Here is a 14,673-nt window from a genome sequence, read left to right as displayed (position 1 = left end):
CTCTTACACACAATATAGACAATGCTTTTTAGGTTCTAGTGAATTGGAGTAGCTAGCAGTAAATACCTGAAACTTTCAAACTACAACACAGAACCCATGAATCTTGAAGAAGATTGTATAAAAATGTAGCTTATGAGGGGTGGCAATGTGATTGGGAAAGCCATATGGACCACATTCCCCTTTGTCTAGTTTATGGATGGACGAGTAGGAAAATGGGGGAAGGAAACAAACAAAGGCACCTGGTGTTCTTTTTTACTTTAATTACTCTTTTTCACTTTAATTATTATTTCTGTTATTTTTGTGTGTGTGGTAATGAAGGTGTCAGGGATTGATTTAGGTGATGAATGTACAACTATGTAATGGTACTGTGAACAATCAAATGTACGCTTTGTTTTGTATGACTGCATGGTATGTGACTATATCTCAATAAAATGAATAAAAAAAAAATAGTCTGTGGAAAGCCCAGATCCATTGGCGAGCAGTGGCCTTGTAGCTGGAAAAAATATTTCCCTTCCTTTTTATTTAGATTGTAATGCCCTGTAGAATAATGCTTGCTTGCTCTTGGGAAGTGTGTGTGTGTGTGTGCGTGTGTGAGAGAGAGAGAGAGAGAAAGAGAGAGAGAGAGAGAAAGATGGATTCCAGTATTACTTATTGGGTAATTTGGAATGTAACCGGTCTTGGAGGGCTCATACTTACTCTTGGCTATGCTATGGAACTTGAAGCACCAAAGCCCACTTTTTGGGACTTCCCTTGTTGCTCCCAGATTATCCTGCTCTGTGGGATTTGGGCTGACCGTACTGCTGAAGATAGTTATGTATTCAAATAACTCAGACTTGGGGAAATGCAGCACTTGGGGGAAGAAAAATGAACTCTGTAGGTAGGGACGAGTGGGATTTCCTAAAAGGATATAAATGGACCAGGCATAGGAGTATAAAGATAGCAGAGCAAAGTTAGAAAACAAGGTGGTCTCCTTGCAGTCAAGAAGGTCTCCTCTGACGGTTTATCTTCTTGGATCTTTTCCCCTTATTTAGAGAAAAGATACTAAGCATACAGAGGGAAGATTTCCTTTCCTTTCCTTGTAATTCCCATTACTTACCCCAAAACTTCAGTAAAGTCTGAGGCAATACCATCTTGAGTGATGTAGTGGGGAAAGGGTAAGAGGCATAAAGGGAAGTGGGAGTAGCATTTTATGGGTATTATGTCCAGGACTTCAGGTTTAGGCCAATAATGGAGTGAGTGGCAGTCCCAAGTAGAGGTGCAAGCACCAGGGAAGGGTGTGTGCCCCTGAGTAGGACTGCCAGTTGGACAATTCAGAAGGGAAATACACTTAACCTTCTCTTTTCCAAAATATACTAAAGAGAATGACCCTTGATTGTGAGGGAGGTTGGCAATGGAATTACATATGTGAGTACATGACATAAGCATGCTAAACCAGTTAGTAACAGAACCAGAAGCAATTCATTTCTGGGAGTGACATCAGACATGTTTCAGAAACCAAATAAACCAAATTTTGGAAAAGAGATTTTTTTTAAAAGCAGGAAAATTTGAAAGTTTTCAGGATTGCTCTTTACTCCCTATTTCCCGACTGTTTTTCCTGATGGTCTATAAGTTGGGGCATGTAACTCTCCTGTGTCTTTTTATCTGATATTTATAATATAGGTCAAATCTAGAAATTGAAATACTAACATGATAAATAGGAGTTTGGGAATGTATAACAGGAAGGAGACATCATTGTTTAGCATCAAACAGAGTAGTATCCAAGAAGTAAAAGAGACACAAATATTCAATAATTGGCAAAATTCCCAAGAAGTCTGCATATTTGATCTTTATTTTTTTATCCATTTTAACTAAATGATCCCAATGATCCTTATATAAGTGTAGGTGTTTCAAAAATGAAGATATGTGAGTAAACCATCCTGTACCATGTGCCAATCAAATTATTCCAAGGCTTTGACTTCTTCTTGATCTTGTTTATCTGACTCTGATATCACTTTCCTGTTGGTAGTAACATGGATCAGTTCCAACACATAGAACTCTGTCATTTTGACTATGTCATAAGATGAAAAAGCTTTTGAAAATTTCCCCAATAAAAAAAAAATTCACTGTCCTGGGATTCTGAATATGCATTAGGCTTTGCAACAAAGTATAAACTTACATTTTAGAGAAGTGGTCATCATACTATGAAGTGTGATTTGAAGGGCAGGGGAGACCTCCTACTTAAATATATTTTGCTCACCCAAGAGTCAAACTTCCGTGATTTCATCATTGGTAATTCATTTCTTTGGATTACTCATTGTTCCTGCCAGTCAGTCTGTTTTTAAAATGCAAATATTCCTGGTGTGGTTAATAAACCTATTGCTACTAAAACATATTTCCTAGCTCCTTCTTTCTGGCAGAAGGATACTAAAATTTTTCTGAGAATAGCTGTTGAAGGATGGATGATAAGGGTATTTCTGCGCATGTAGGGAGATTTGGGGCAGAGAGGAAAGGATGGGGTGGGGCAAGAAAAAAGAGGGAAAAGTTAAAGGATTTTACAATTGTGTCTAAAATATTTACCCACTTAAAAATGTTTCTAAATTAATGTACAGTATAAAACATCACTTTAATACTGAACTGCATGATATTTTTGACCTAAACTTTTTTTGTTACAAATATTTTATGAATTCCTACATCTGGGCACTGTGTTATGGGTGACCCAATTTCTCATGCAGCTTAAAATATAGTTATGAGACAAGACACAAATATATGAAAAGCTAAATAACAATTTAAGAGAAAATAAGAATTGAATAATATAAAATATTGGCTCAAAGCATAGCATGATTAATTGCCAGAAGAATGGTACAGACAATACAAGTATAAGAAGTTCAGAGGGAGGAGATACCATGGTGAGATGGAGTGAAGTTCAGAGGCTTCAGGATAGAGGAGGGGGACTAAGCATGGTGTCAATATACAAAAGGAGTAAAATAACTAAGCATTACAAATATTAAGGGAATTATCTGCTGGAGCTGTGAAATAATGTTATACTCTCAGGGCGGATCAACATGGATAGCAGCAGGCATGTTCTGAGTCATCCCTGAAAAAGTAGACCCAGAGATCTAGGGCACTCAGACATATTTGTTGATGCTACTCAAGTAGTATCTTCACCCACTGTTTACATCAGATCTGTGAATCTTTCAATTGATCTAGTTTTGCTCCACCCTTGGAAGCTATGTTAAATCACCTGGCTTAAAAAGCAAAAAATTAAGTAGCTGAACACTGTGTTGTCAATATATAGCTGAGTGATTAAATGATATTTTCATTTTTTCCAATGAGTTTTTTTTTTTTTTTTAGTGTCAAAATATTCATTCTTCTTTAAGGGTATTATCTTGATAACATTAAAGGGAGTCAGCTTCAATACAAATGATATTAGAATCATAATTCTATTACTTTCTGACTGTTCTTCTCTGAATCTAGTATACAAATAAATACTTCCCAAATTAATGTTGTTAGGCAGATCGGTTTCCAGTCATAATCCAAAAAGAAAAGATTGTTTATTAGGGTTTTTAAAAAAAATGATTATCTGGTGATAGCTAGTTTCCTTTAAAATCTTCTAGACAATGTGCCTGGTACCCTTCTAATATTATTCCAAGGATTAGGCTAGTAACCTGTCACTGTGAGACTGTAAAGCAGTTGCTACATGATCTTAGTCTTGGGAAGCTTAGATATGTTGTTGATGGTTTCGTAGCTGGTGATCTACAAGACCTGCTGGTCTTCTAACGATGGTGGGAGTAGGTGTGAGTGGGAGAGAGTGGAGGTGGGAGGACATGATGGCAGGTTACTACAAGAGCCTGGGATGAGAAGGGATAGAGAGACAATGTATACAGAAATTCAAGGCTGGTCTGTTCTGTTTGCACCAACTTATGCTTGTATAAATTCCACAGATATGCAAGTGGGCATACAGGCTTTAATGTCTCTGAGGAGAAGAAAGTTTATCCAAGGCAAGAAATTCCTACTACAGGGGTTGGTTTTTAAAAGATTTGGAATAGGGAGCAAAGTGAGTCAGAAAAAACAAAGTGCTTCTCTACACTATAACTAGAAAGTAGAGAATATTGACAGAAGTAAACTTACTTTGTTTTGTGTACTTTGGCCTTTGGTTTATAAGGAAGGGAAATCAGTTCTTTCTAAAAAATAGAACAAAACAAAAACCAAAAAGGAACAATATCACTTCTTGCGTTGACTGAAATTTACTCACTTGAAAAAAACTGAGGTAAAATCATCACAGAGTTTATACAGATTAGCCTCTTAAATTTAGAAACTGTGGGATCAGAAATACTCCATATTAGAGAATTTGGGGTTCATTCAGGAAAGTGTGTGTTTATATATCTGTAAGTTCACAGCACAGCTTTATCATGTGTGAACAATAAGCTCCACTGACAATAGTACCTTCTCCCCCACACCAGCAGAGCTGCAAACGCTGAAGATATCTTTGGTTTATCAAGAACTGCCAAATTAAGTGCATTCTATATACTTCACCTCCAGTTTATGGAAACATCTGGTCCATGGTACCTAGATTTAATGGGCCAATCTATAAAACCTCTGAGAAGCTGCCCCACAGCCTAACTCCAGACAGACATATCTGAATGCCTATCAGTCTCACCATGATCCTTTCTTCTCTTTGTTTTCTTAAGAGTTGGAGAATCTCATCTCTCCTTTTAGCCTGTTTAAATCAAAGAAAAAAAAAGTGGATGAGTCTTTTGACTAATGATAAAGAATTGTGCCAGTAGAGGGTAGAATTTCTTCCACTTCTTTCTTACATTCTTTGGCAGAATTTTAAAATGCTATTTTTTTTCATGAAGGAGTTATAGTTTTATTTCAATACAAAAATATGTAACAGAGGAATAATTTGTAAAAATAATTTGGTTTTGATCCTAAATGGAGTTTTTTTCCCCATCTAATAAAAGTTAACTTTTATTAAGCTTTTTCTACATGAACTATGCTAACAACTTTTTGTACATTGTGCCATTTATGTCTTACAACCACTACTATTACTCCATTTAAAAATAAGGCAACTGCCAAAAGGAGCTGAGAGGTCACTCTGGTGGGCACTCTTATGCACAATTTAGACAACCCTTTTTAGGTTCTAAAGAATTGGGGTAGCTGGTGGTGGATACCTGAAACTATCAAACTACAACCCAGAACCCATGAATCTCGAAGACAGTTGTATAAAAATGTAGCTTATGAGGGGTGACAATGGGATTGGGAAAGCCATAAGGACCACACTCCACTTTGTCTAGTTTATGGATGGACGAGTAGAAAAATAGGGGAAGGAAACAAACAAACAAACAGACAAAGGTACCCAGTGTTCTTTCTTACTTCAATTGCTCTTTTTCACTTTAATTATTATTCTTGTTATTTTTGTGTGTGTGCTAATGAAGGTGTCAGGGATTGATTTAGGTGATGAATGTACAACTATGTAATGGTACTGTGAACAATCGAATGTACGATTTGTTTTGTATGACTGCGTGGTATGTGAATATATCTCAATAAAATGAAGATTAAAAAAGAAAAATAAGGCAACTGACACTTAGTAAGGTTAAATAACTTACTCAAGCTATGAAGTGACAGAACTGGATTTAATCCTAGCTCCATCTGGCACCAAGGCCCAGCCTACTAACTGCTACAGTAAATTGACATTAAATGGTGGCAAGATACCAGATCAGCAAGCTCAAACAGCTAACACCATCTAGGTCTACCGTTCAGAGGGCTTTTCTTAGTGGCTTGTATATGAGAACAAAGCCTTTTTCTCTCATCTCTCCTTTCTCTGACTCAGACAATGAGAAATACATATTCTCAGGCAAGTTTTTCTAAATGTAAAACAACTCATTTGGTACAGGCATGAACATCTGTCAAGACAACTGCTGTAATAATAATAATAATAATAATAATAATAATAATAATAAAAGATATAGACTACATAAAAATAGATAATTATAGATACAAAACTTTTAAATAGAATCCAGCTATGTTCAGTTAGCTAGGCAGAAAATCACATCTGGAGTATTTGAGAATAAAAGAAAAACTGGAGGGTCTGACAAATAAAACTTGTAGCTTCAGGTGGCCAAATAAAATGAAAGAAGCTCTGTTTAAATCAAGACTAGAAGCAAATTACTGAGAATTGTCATGGCTGAGTCATCCATCCAACCAACCATCCATCCATCCATCCATTCATCCATCCATCCATCCATCCACTTGAATTTCTTGAGCACCTAACCATGTGCTAAAGGGTGGAAGAGACATAATCACTGCCTGCAAGGTGATTGCAGACTTGTGGAGAAAAAAGACATGTAAATAGCTTCAAAGGTTCTACAGTGGGGTTAGTATAGGGTGCAATTAGAGAACTAAAGAACTCAATTCAGACTAGGTGGGGGTGCTCAGAGAAGTCCCAGAGGAGGTGAGTTCCAAGCTTAGACGTGAAACTGATAATTGCTAAATAATGGTGGGGCAGAAAGCTTTAAGGCAGAGGAAACAGCATGTGCAAAGCCTGGAGGCAGGTGCACTGCAAAGTAATTCCTCAGGAGGACCCCAGGTCTTAGTCCTGATGGCTCAGCTGCAGGGGGAGCTGGGGGCCTCAGGCATACCCCGCAGACATACATGAGCGTTGTCGTTGCTGCCAGCGGCTGTCCTTATCAGCTGGACCACAGGCAATGGGCGCCTCTGCTTTCCCTCACTCTGTTCAAGTCTTAAGAATCTTGCCTTCTGGAGGGCGGGGCAAGATGGCAGACTGGTGAGCTGTATGTTTTAGTTACTCCTCCAGGAAAGTAGGTAAAAAGCCAGGAACTGCGTGGACTGGACACCACAGAGCAATCTGTCTTTGGGCATACTTCATACAACACTCATGAAAACGTGGAACTGCTGAGATCAGCGAAATCTGTAAGTTTTTGCAGCCAGGGGACCCGCGCCCCTCCCTGCCAGGCTCAGTCCCAGGGGAGGAGGGGCTGTCAGCTCCAGGAAGGAGAAGGGAGAATTGCAGTGGCTGCTCTTATCGGAAACTCATTCTACTGATTCAAAATCCAACCATAGATAGACTGAGACCAGACACCAGAGACTCTGAGAGCAGCCAGCCCAGCAGAGAGGAGACAGGCATAGAAAAAAAACAACACGAAAAACTCCAAAATAAAAGCAGAGGATTTTTGGAGTTCTGGTGAACACAGAAAGGGGAAGGGAGGAGATCAGGCCTTGAGGCGCATATGCAAATCCCGAAGCAAGGCTGATCTCTCTGCCCTGTGCACCTTTCCTTAATGGCCCTGGTTGCTTTGTCTATTAGCATTTCAATAACCCATTAGATCTCTGAGGGGGGCCGTTTTTTTTTTGGTTTTTTTTTTTTTTTTTTTTTTTTAAATCCTTTTTGCTTTTTCTAAAACAATTACTCTAAGAAGCTCAATACAGAAAGCTTCAAAGAATTGAAATTTGGGCACGTCAAGTCAAGAGCAGAACTAAGAGAGCTCTGAGACAAAAGGCAATAATCCAGTGGCTGAGAAAATTCACTAAACAACACAACTTCCCAAGAAAAGGGGGGTGTCCGCTCACAGCCACCATCCTGGTGGACAGGAAACACTCCTGCCCATCGCCAGCCCCATAGCCCAGAGCTGCCCCAGACAACCCAGTGTGACGGAAGTGCTTCAAATAACAGGCACACACCACAAAACTGGGCGTGGACATTAGCCTTCCCTGCAACCTCAGCTGAATGTCCCAGAGCTGGGAAGGGGGAGCAGTGTGAATTAACAGAGCCCCATTCAGCCATCATTTGAGCAGACTGGGAGCCTCCCAACACAGCCCAGCAGCCCAGAACTGCCCTGGGGGGACGGCACTCACCTGTGACATAGCACAGTCATCCCTCAACAGAGGACCCGGGGTGCACAGCCTGGAAGAGGGGCCCACTTGCAAGTCTCAGGAGCCATACGCCAATACCAAACACTTGTGGGTCAGTGGCAGAGACAAACTGTGGCAGGAGTGAACTGAAGGATTAGACTATTGCAGTAGCTTTAAAACTCTAGGATCATCAGGGAGATTTGACTGTTAGGGCCACCCCCCCTCCCCGACTGCCCAGAAACACGCCCCACATACAGGGCAGGCAACACCAACTACACACGCAAGCTTGGGACACCAATTGGGCCCCACAAGACTCACTCCCCCACTCACCAAAAAGGCTAAGCAGGGGAGATCTGGCTTGTGGAGAACAGGTGGCTCGTGGACGCCACCTGCTGGTTAGTAAGAGAAAGTGTACTCCACGAAGCTGTAGATCTGATAAATTAGAGATAAGGACTTCAACTGGTCTACAAACCCTAAAAGAACCCTATCAAGGTCAGCAAATGCCACGAGGCCAAAAACAACAGAAAATTATAAAGCATATGAAAAAACCAGACGATATGGATAACCCAAGCCCAAGCACCCAAATCAAAAGACCAGAAGAGACACACCTAGAGCAGCTACTCAAAGAACTAAAGATGAACAATGAGACCATAGTACGGGATATGAAGGAAATCAAGAAGACCCTAGAAGAGCATAAAGAAGACATTGCAAGACTAAATAAAAAAATGGATGATCTTATGGAAATTAAAGAAACTGTTGACCAAATTAAAAAGATTCTGGACACTCATAGTACAAGACTAGAGGAAGTTGAACAACGAATCAGTGACCTGGAAGATGACAGAATGGAAAATGAAAGCATAAAAGAAAGAATGGGGAAAAAAATTGAAAAACTCGAAATGGACCTCAGGGATATGATAGATAATATGAAACGTCCAAATATAAGACTCATTGGTGTCCCAGAAGGGGAAGAAAAGGGTAAAGGTCTAGGAAGAGTATTCAAAGAAATTGTTGGGGAAAACTTCCCAAATCTTCTAAACAACATAAATACACAAATCATAAATGCTCAGCGAACTCCAAATAGAATAAATCCAAATAAACCCACTCCGAGACATATACTGATCACACTGTCAAACATAGAAGAGAAGGAGCAAGTTCTGAAAGCAGCAAGAGAAAAGCAATTCACCACATACAAAGGAAACAGCATAAGACTAAGTAGTGACTACTCAGCAGCCACCATGGAGGCGAGAAGGCAGTGGCACGATATATTTAAAACTCTGAGTGAGAAAAATTTCCAGCCAAGAATACTTTATCCAGCAAAGCTCTCCTTCAAATTTGAGGGAGAGCTTAAATTTTTCACAGACAAAGAAATGCTGAGAGAATTTGCTAACAAGAGACCTGCCCTACTGGAGATACTAAAGGGAGCCCTACAGACAGAGAAACAAAGACAGGACAGAGAGACTTGGAGAAAGGTTCAGTACTAAAGAGATTCGGTATGGGTACAATAAAGGATATTAATAGAGAGAGGGAAAAATATGGCAAACATAATCCAAAGGATAAGATGGCCGATTCAAGAAATGCCTTCACGGTTTTAACGTTGAATGTAAATGGATTAAACTCCCCAATTAAAAGATATAGATTCGCAGAATGGATCAAAAAAAATGAACCATCAATATGTTGCATACAAGAGACTCATCTTAGACACAGGGACACAAAGAAACTGAAAGTGAAAGGATGGAAAAAAATATTTCATGCAAGCTACAGCCAAAAGAAAGCAGGTGTAGCAATATTAATCTCAGATAAAATAGACTTCAAATGCAGGGATGTTTTGAGAGACAAAGAAGGCCACTACATACTAATAAAAGGGGCAATTCAGCAAGAAGAAATAACAATCGTAAATGTCTATGCACCCAATCAAGGTGCCACAAAATACATGAGAGAAACATTGGCAAAACTAAAGGAAGCAATTGATGTTTCCACAATAATTGTGGGAGACTTCAACACATCACTCTCTCCTATAGATAGATCAACCAGACAGAAGACCAATAAGGAAATTGAAAACCTAAACAATCTGATAAATGAATTAGATTTAACAGACATCTACAGGACATTACATCCCAAATCACCAGGATACACATACTTTTCTAGTGCTCACGGAACTTTCTCCAGAATAGATCATATGCTGGGACATAAAACAAGCCTCAATAAATTTAAAAAGATTGAAATTATACAAAGCACATTCTCTGACCACAATGGAATACAATTAGAAGTCAATAACCATCAGAGACTTAGAAAATTCACAAATACCTGGAGGTTAAACAACACACTCCTAAACAATCAGTGGGTTAAAGAAGAAATAGCAAGAGAAATTGCTAAATATATAGAGACGAATGAAAATGAGAACACAACATACCAAAACCTATGGGATGCAGCAAAAGCAGTGCTAAGGGGGAAATTTATAGCACTAAACGCATATATTAAAAGGAAGAAAGAGCCAAAATCAAAGAACTAATGGATCAACTGAAGAAGCTAGAAAATGAACAGCAAACCAATCCTAAACCAAGTACAAGAAAAGAAATAACAAGGATTAAAGCAGAAATAAATGACATAGAGAACAAAAAAACAATAGAAAGGATAAATATCACCAAAAGTTGGTTCTTTGAGAAGATCAACAAGATTGACAAGCCCCTAGCTAGACTGACAAAATCAAAAAGAGAGAAGACCCATATAAACAAAATAATGAATGAAAAAGGTGACATAACTGCAGATCCTGAAGAAATTAAAAAAATTATAAGAGGATATTATGAACAACTGTATGGCAACAAACTGGATAATGTAGAAGAAATGGACAATTTCCTGGAAACATATGAACAACCTAGACTGACCAGAGAAGAAATAGAAGACCTCAACCAACCCATCACAAGCAAAGAGATCCAATCAGTCATCAAAAATCTTCCCACAAATAAATGCCCAGGGCCAGATGGCTTCACAGGGGAATTCTACCAAACTTTCCAGAAAGATCTGACACCAATCTTACTCAAACTCTTTCAAAACATTGAAAAAAATGGAACACTACCTAACTCATTTTATGAAGCTAACATCAATCTAATACCAAAACCAGGCAAAGATGCTACAAAAAAGGAAAACTACCGGCCAATCTCCCTAATGAATATAGATGCAAAAATCCTCAACAAAATACTTGCAAATCGAATCCAAAGACACATTAAAAAATCATACACCATGACCAAGTGGGGTTCATTCCAGGCATGCAAGGATGGTTCAACATAAGAAAAACAATCAATGTATTACAACACATTAAAAACTCGAAAGGGAAAAATCAATTGATCATCTCAATAGATGCTGAAAAAGCATTTGACAAAATCCAACATCCCTTTTTGATAAAAACACTTCAAAAGGTAGGAATTGAAGGAAACTTCCTCAACATGATAAAGAGCATATATGAAAAACCCACAGCCAGCATAGTACTCAATGGTGAGAGACTGAAAGCCTTCCCTCTAAGATCAGGAACAAGACAAGGATGCCCGCTGTCACCACTGTTATTCAACATTGTGCTGGAAGTGCTAGCCAGGGCAATCCGGCAAGACAAAGAAATAAAAGGCATCCAAATTGGAAAAGAAGAAGTAAAACTGTCATTGTTTGCAGATGATATGATCTTATATCTAGAAAACCCTGAGAAATCAACGATACACCTACTAGAGCTAATAAACAAATTTAGCAAAGTAGCGGGATACAAGGTTAATGCACATAAGTCAGTAATGTTTCTATATGCTAGAAATGAACAAACTGAAGAGACACTCAAGAAAAAGATACCATTTTCAATAGCAACTAAAAAAATCAAGTACCTAGGAATAAACTTAACCAAAGATGTAAAAGACCTATACAAAGAAAACTACATAACTCTACTAAAAGAAATAGAAGGGGACCTTAAAAGATGGAAAAATATTCCATGTTCATGGATAGGAAGGCTAAATGTCATTAAGATGTCAATTCTACCCAAACTCATCTACAGATTCAATGCAATCCCAATCAAAATTCCAACAACCTACTTTGCAGACTTGGAAAAGCTAGTTATCAAATTTATTTGGAAAGGGAAGATGCCTCGAATTGCTAAAGACACTCTAAAAAAGAAAAACGAAGTGGGAGGACTTACACTCCCTGACTTTGAAGCTTATTATAAAGCCACAGTTGTCAAAACAGCATGGTACTGGCACAAAGATAGACATATAGATCAATGGAATCGAATTGAGAATTCAGAGATAGACCCTCAGATCTATGGCCGACTGATCTTTGATAAGGCCCCCAAAGTCACCGAACTGAGCCATAATGGTCTTTTCAACAAATGGGGCTGGGAGAGTTGGATATCCATATCCAAAAGAATGAAAGAGGACCCCTACCTCACCCCCTACACAAAAATTAACTCAAAATGGACCAAAGATCTCAATATAAAAGAAAGTACCATAAAACTCCTAGAAGATAATGTAGGAAAACATCTTCAAGACCTTGTATTAGGAGGCCACTTCCTAGACTTTACACCCAAAGCACAAGCAACAAAAGAGAAAATAGATAAATGGGAACTCCTCAAGCTTAGAAGTTTCTGCACCTCAAAGGAATTTCTCAAAAAGGTAAAGAGGCAGCCAACTCAATGGGAAAAAATTTTTGGAAACCATGTATCTGACAAAAGACTGATATCTTGCATATACAAAGAAATCCTACAACTCAATGACAATAGTACAGACAGCCCAATTATAAAATGGGCAAAAGATATGAAAAGACAGTTCTCTGAAGAGGAATTACAAATGGCCAAGAAACACATGAAAAAATGTTCAGCTTCACTAGCTATTAGAGAGATGCAAATTAAGACCACAATGAGATACCATCTAACACCGGTTAGAATGGCTGCCATTAAACAAACAGGAAACTACAAATGCTGGAGGGGATGTGGAGAAATTGGAACTCTTATTCATTGTTGGTGGGACTGTATAATGGTTCAGCCACTCTGGAAGTCAGTCTGGCAGTTCCTTAGAAAACTAGATATAGAGCTACCATTCGATCCAGCGATTGCACTTCTCGGTATATACCCGGAAGATCGGAAAGCAGTGACACGAACAGATATCTGCACGCCAATGTTCATAGCAGCATTATTCACAATTGCCAAGAGATGGAAACAACCCAAATGTCCTTCAACAGATGAGTGGATAAATAAAATGTGGTATATACACACGATGGAATACTACGCGGCAGTAAGAAGGAACGATCTCGTGAAACATATGACAACATGGATGAACCTTGAAGACATAATGCTGAGCGAAATAAGCCAGGCACAAAAAGAGAAATATTATATGCTACCACTAATGTGAACTTTGAAAAATGTAAAACAAATGGTTTATAATGTAGAATGTAGGGGAACTAGCAGTAGAGAGCAATTAAGGAAGGGGGAACAATAATCCAAGAAGAACAGATAAGCTATTTAACGTTATGGGGATGCCCAGAAATGACTATGGTCTGTTAATTTCTGATGGATGTAGTAGGAACAAGTTCACTGAAATGTTGCTATATTATGTAACTTTCTTGGGGTAAAGTAGGAACATGTTGGAAGTTAAGCAGTTATCTTAGGTTAGTTGTCTTTTTCTTACTCCCTTGCTATGGTCTCTTTGAAATGTTCTTTTATTGTATGTTTGTTTTCTTTTTAACTTTTTTTTTCATACAGTTGATTTGAAAAAAGAAGGGAAAGTTAAAAAAAAAAAAAAAAAGAAAAAAGACAAACAAGGAAAAAAAAAAAAAAAGATGTAGTGCCCCCTTGAGGAGCCTGTGGAGAATGCAGGGGTATTTGCCTACCCCACCTCCATGGTTGCTAACATGACCACAGACATAGGGGACTGGTGGTTTGATGGGTTGAGCCCTCTACCATAAGTTTTACCCTTGGGAAGATGGTTGCTGCAAAGGAGAGGCTAGGCCTCCCTATATTTGTGCCTAAGAGTCTCCTCCTGAATGCCTCTTTGTTGCTCAGATGTGGCCCTCTCTCTCTGGCTAAGCCAACTTGAAAGGTGAAATCACTGCCCTCCCCCCTACGTGGGATCAGACACCCAGGGAAGTGAATCTCCCTGGCAACGTGGAATATGACTCCCGGGGAGGAATGTAGACCCGGCATCGTGGGATGGAGAACATCTTCTTGACCAAAAGGGGGATGTGAAAGGAAATGAAATAAGCTTCAGTGGCAGAGAGATTCCAAAACGAGCCGAGAGATCACTCTGGTGGGCACTCTTACGCACACTTTAGACAACCTTTTTTAGGTTCTAAAGAATTGGGGTAGCTGGTGGTGGATACCTGAAACTATTAAACTACAACCCAGAACCCATGAATCTCGAAGACAGTTGTATAAAAATGTAGCTTATGAGGGGTGACAGTGGGATTGGGAATGCCATAAGGACCAAACTCCACTTTGTCTAGTTTATGGATGGATGTGTAGAAAAGTAGGGGAAGCAAACAAACAGACAAAGGTACCTAGTGTTCTTTTTTGCTTCGGTAGCTCTTTTTCACTCTAATTGTTATTCTTGTTATTTTTGTGTGTGTGCTAATGAAGGTGTCAGGGATTGATTTAGGTGATGAATGTACAACTATGTAATGGTACTGTAAACAATCGAAAGTACAATTTGTTTTGTATGACTGCGTGGTATGTGAATATATCTCAATAAAATGATGATTAAAAAAAAAAAAAAAAAAGAATCTTGCCTTCTACGAGCCTCTAGGGTTTTAAATTGATTTATTTTAGGACTGGATTTCTACTTTTTGCTTGAATTTTAGGAATCA

The 14,673-nt window shown here is 38.8% G+C and overlaps 1 protein-coding gene across 3 annotated transcripts in view; it reads right to left on the bottom strand.

Annotated features, from left to right (window-relative positions):
* Positions 1 to 1,810: 1,810 nt before the first annotated feature.
* HOATZ (HOATZ cilia and flagella associated protein) overlaps positions 1,811 to 14,673 on the bottom strand; it is a 46,011-nt gene continuing 33,148 nt past the window's right edge. The window contains exons 5-8 of one of the 3 annotated variants that reach the window (XR_005217560.1): positions 4,637 to 4,696; positions 4,108 to 4,160; positions 2,237 to 2,311; positions 1,863 to 1,995 (exon numbers count right to left, since the gene is read on the bottom strand). Coding sequence is in view for 2 of the 3 variants with exons in the window: in XM_037841385.1 (XP_037697313.1) it covers positions 1,938 to 1,995; positions 4,108 to 4,160; positions 4,637 to 4,696 (171 nt within the window). In the remaining variant the exon portion in view is untranslated. The other 2 variants (XM_037841385.1, XM_037841388.1) reach the window with 2 other exon arrangements.

The sequence above is a fragment of the Choloepus didactylus genome, chromosome 6 (genome assembly GCF_015220235.1).
Source record: "Choloepus didactylus isolate mChoDid1 chromosome 6, mChoDid1.pri, whole genome shotgun sequence".
In the NCBI taxonomy this organism is placed as follows: domain Eukaryota; kingdom Metazoa; phylum Chordata; class Mammalia; order Pilosa; family Megalonychidae; genus Choloepus; species Choloepus didactylus.
Note: the sequence above shows the minus strand (reverse complement) of the source record. Positions and strands in the feature narration are given on the sequence as shown.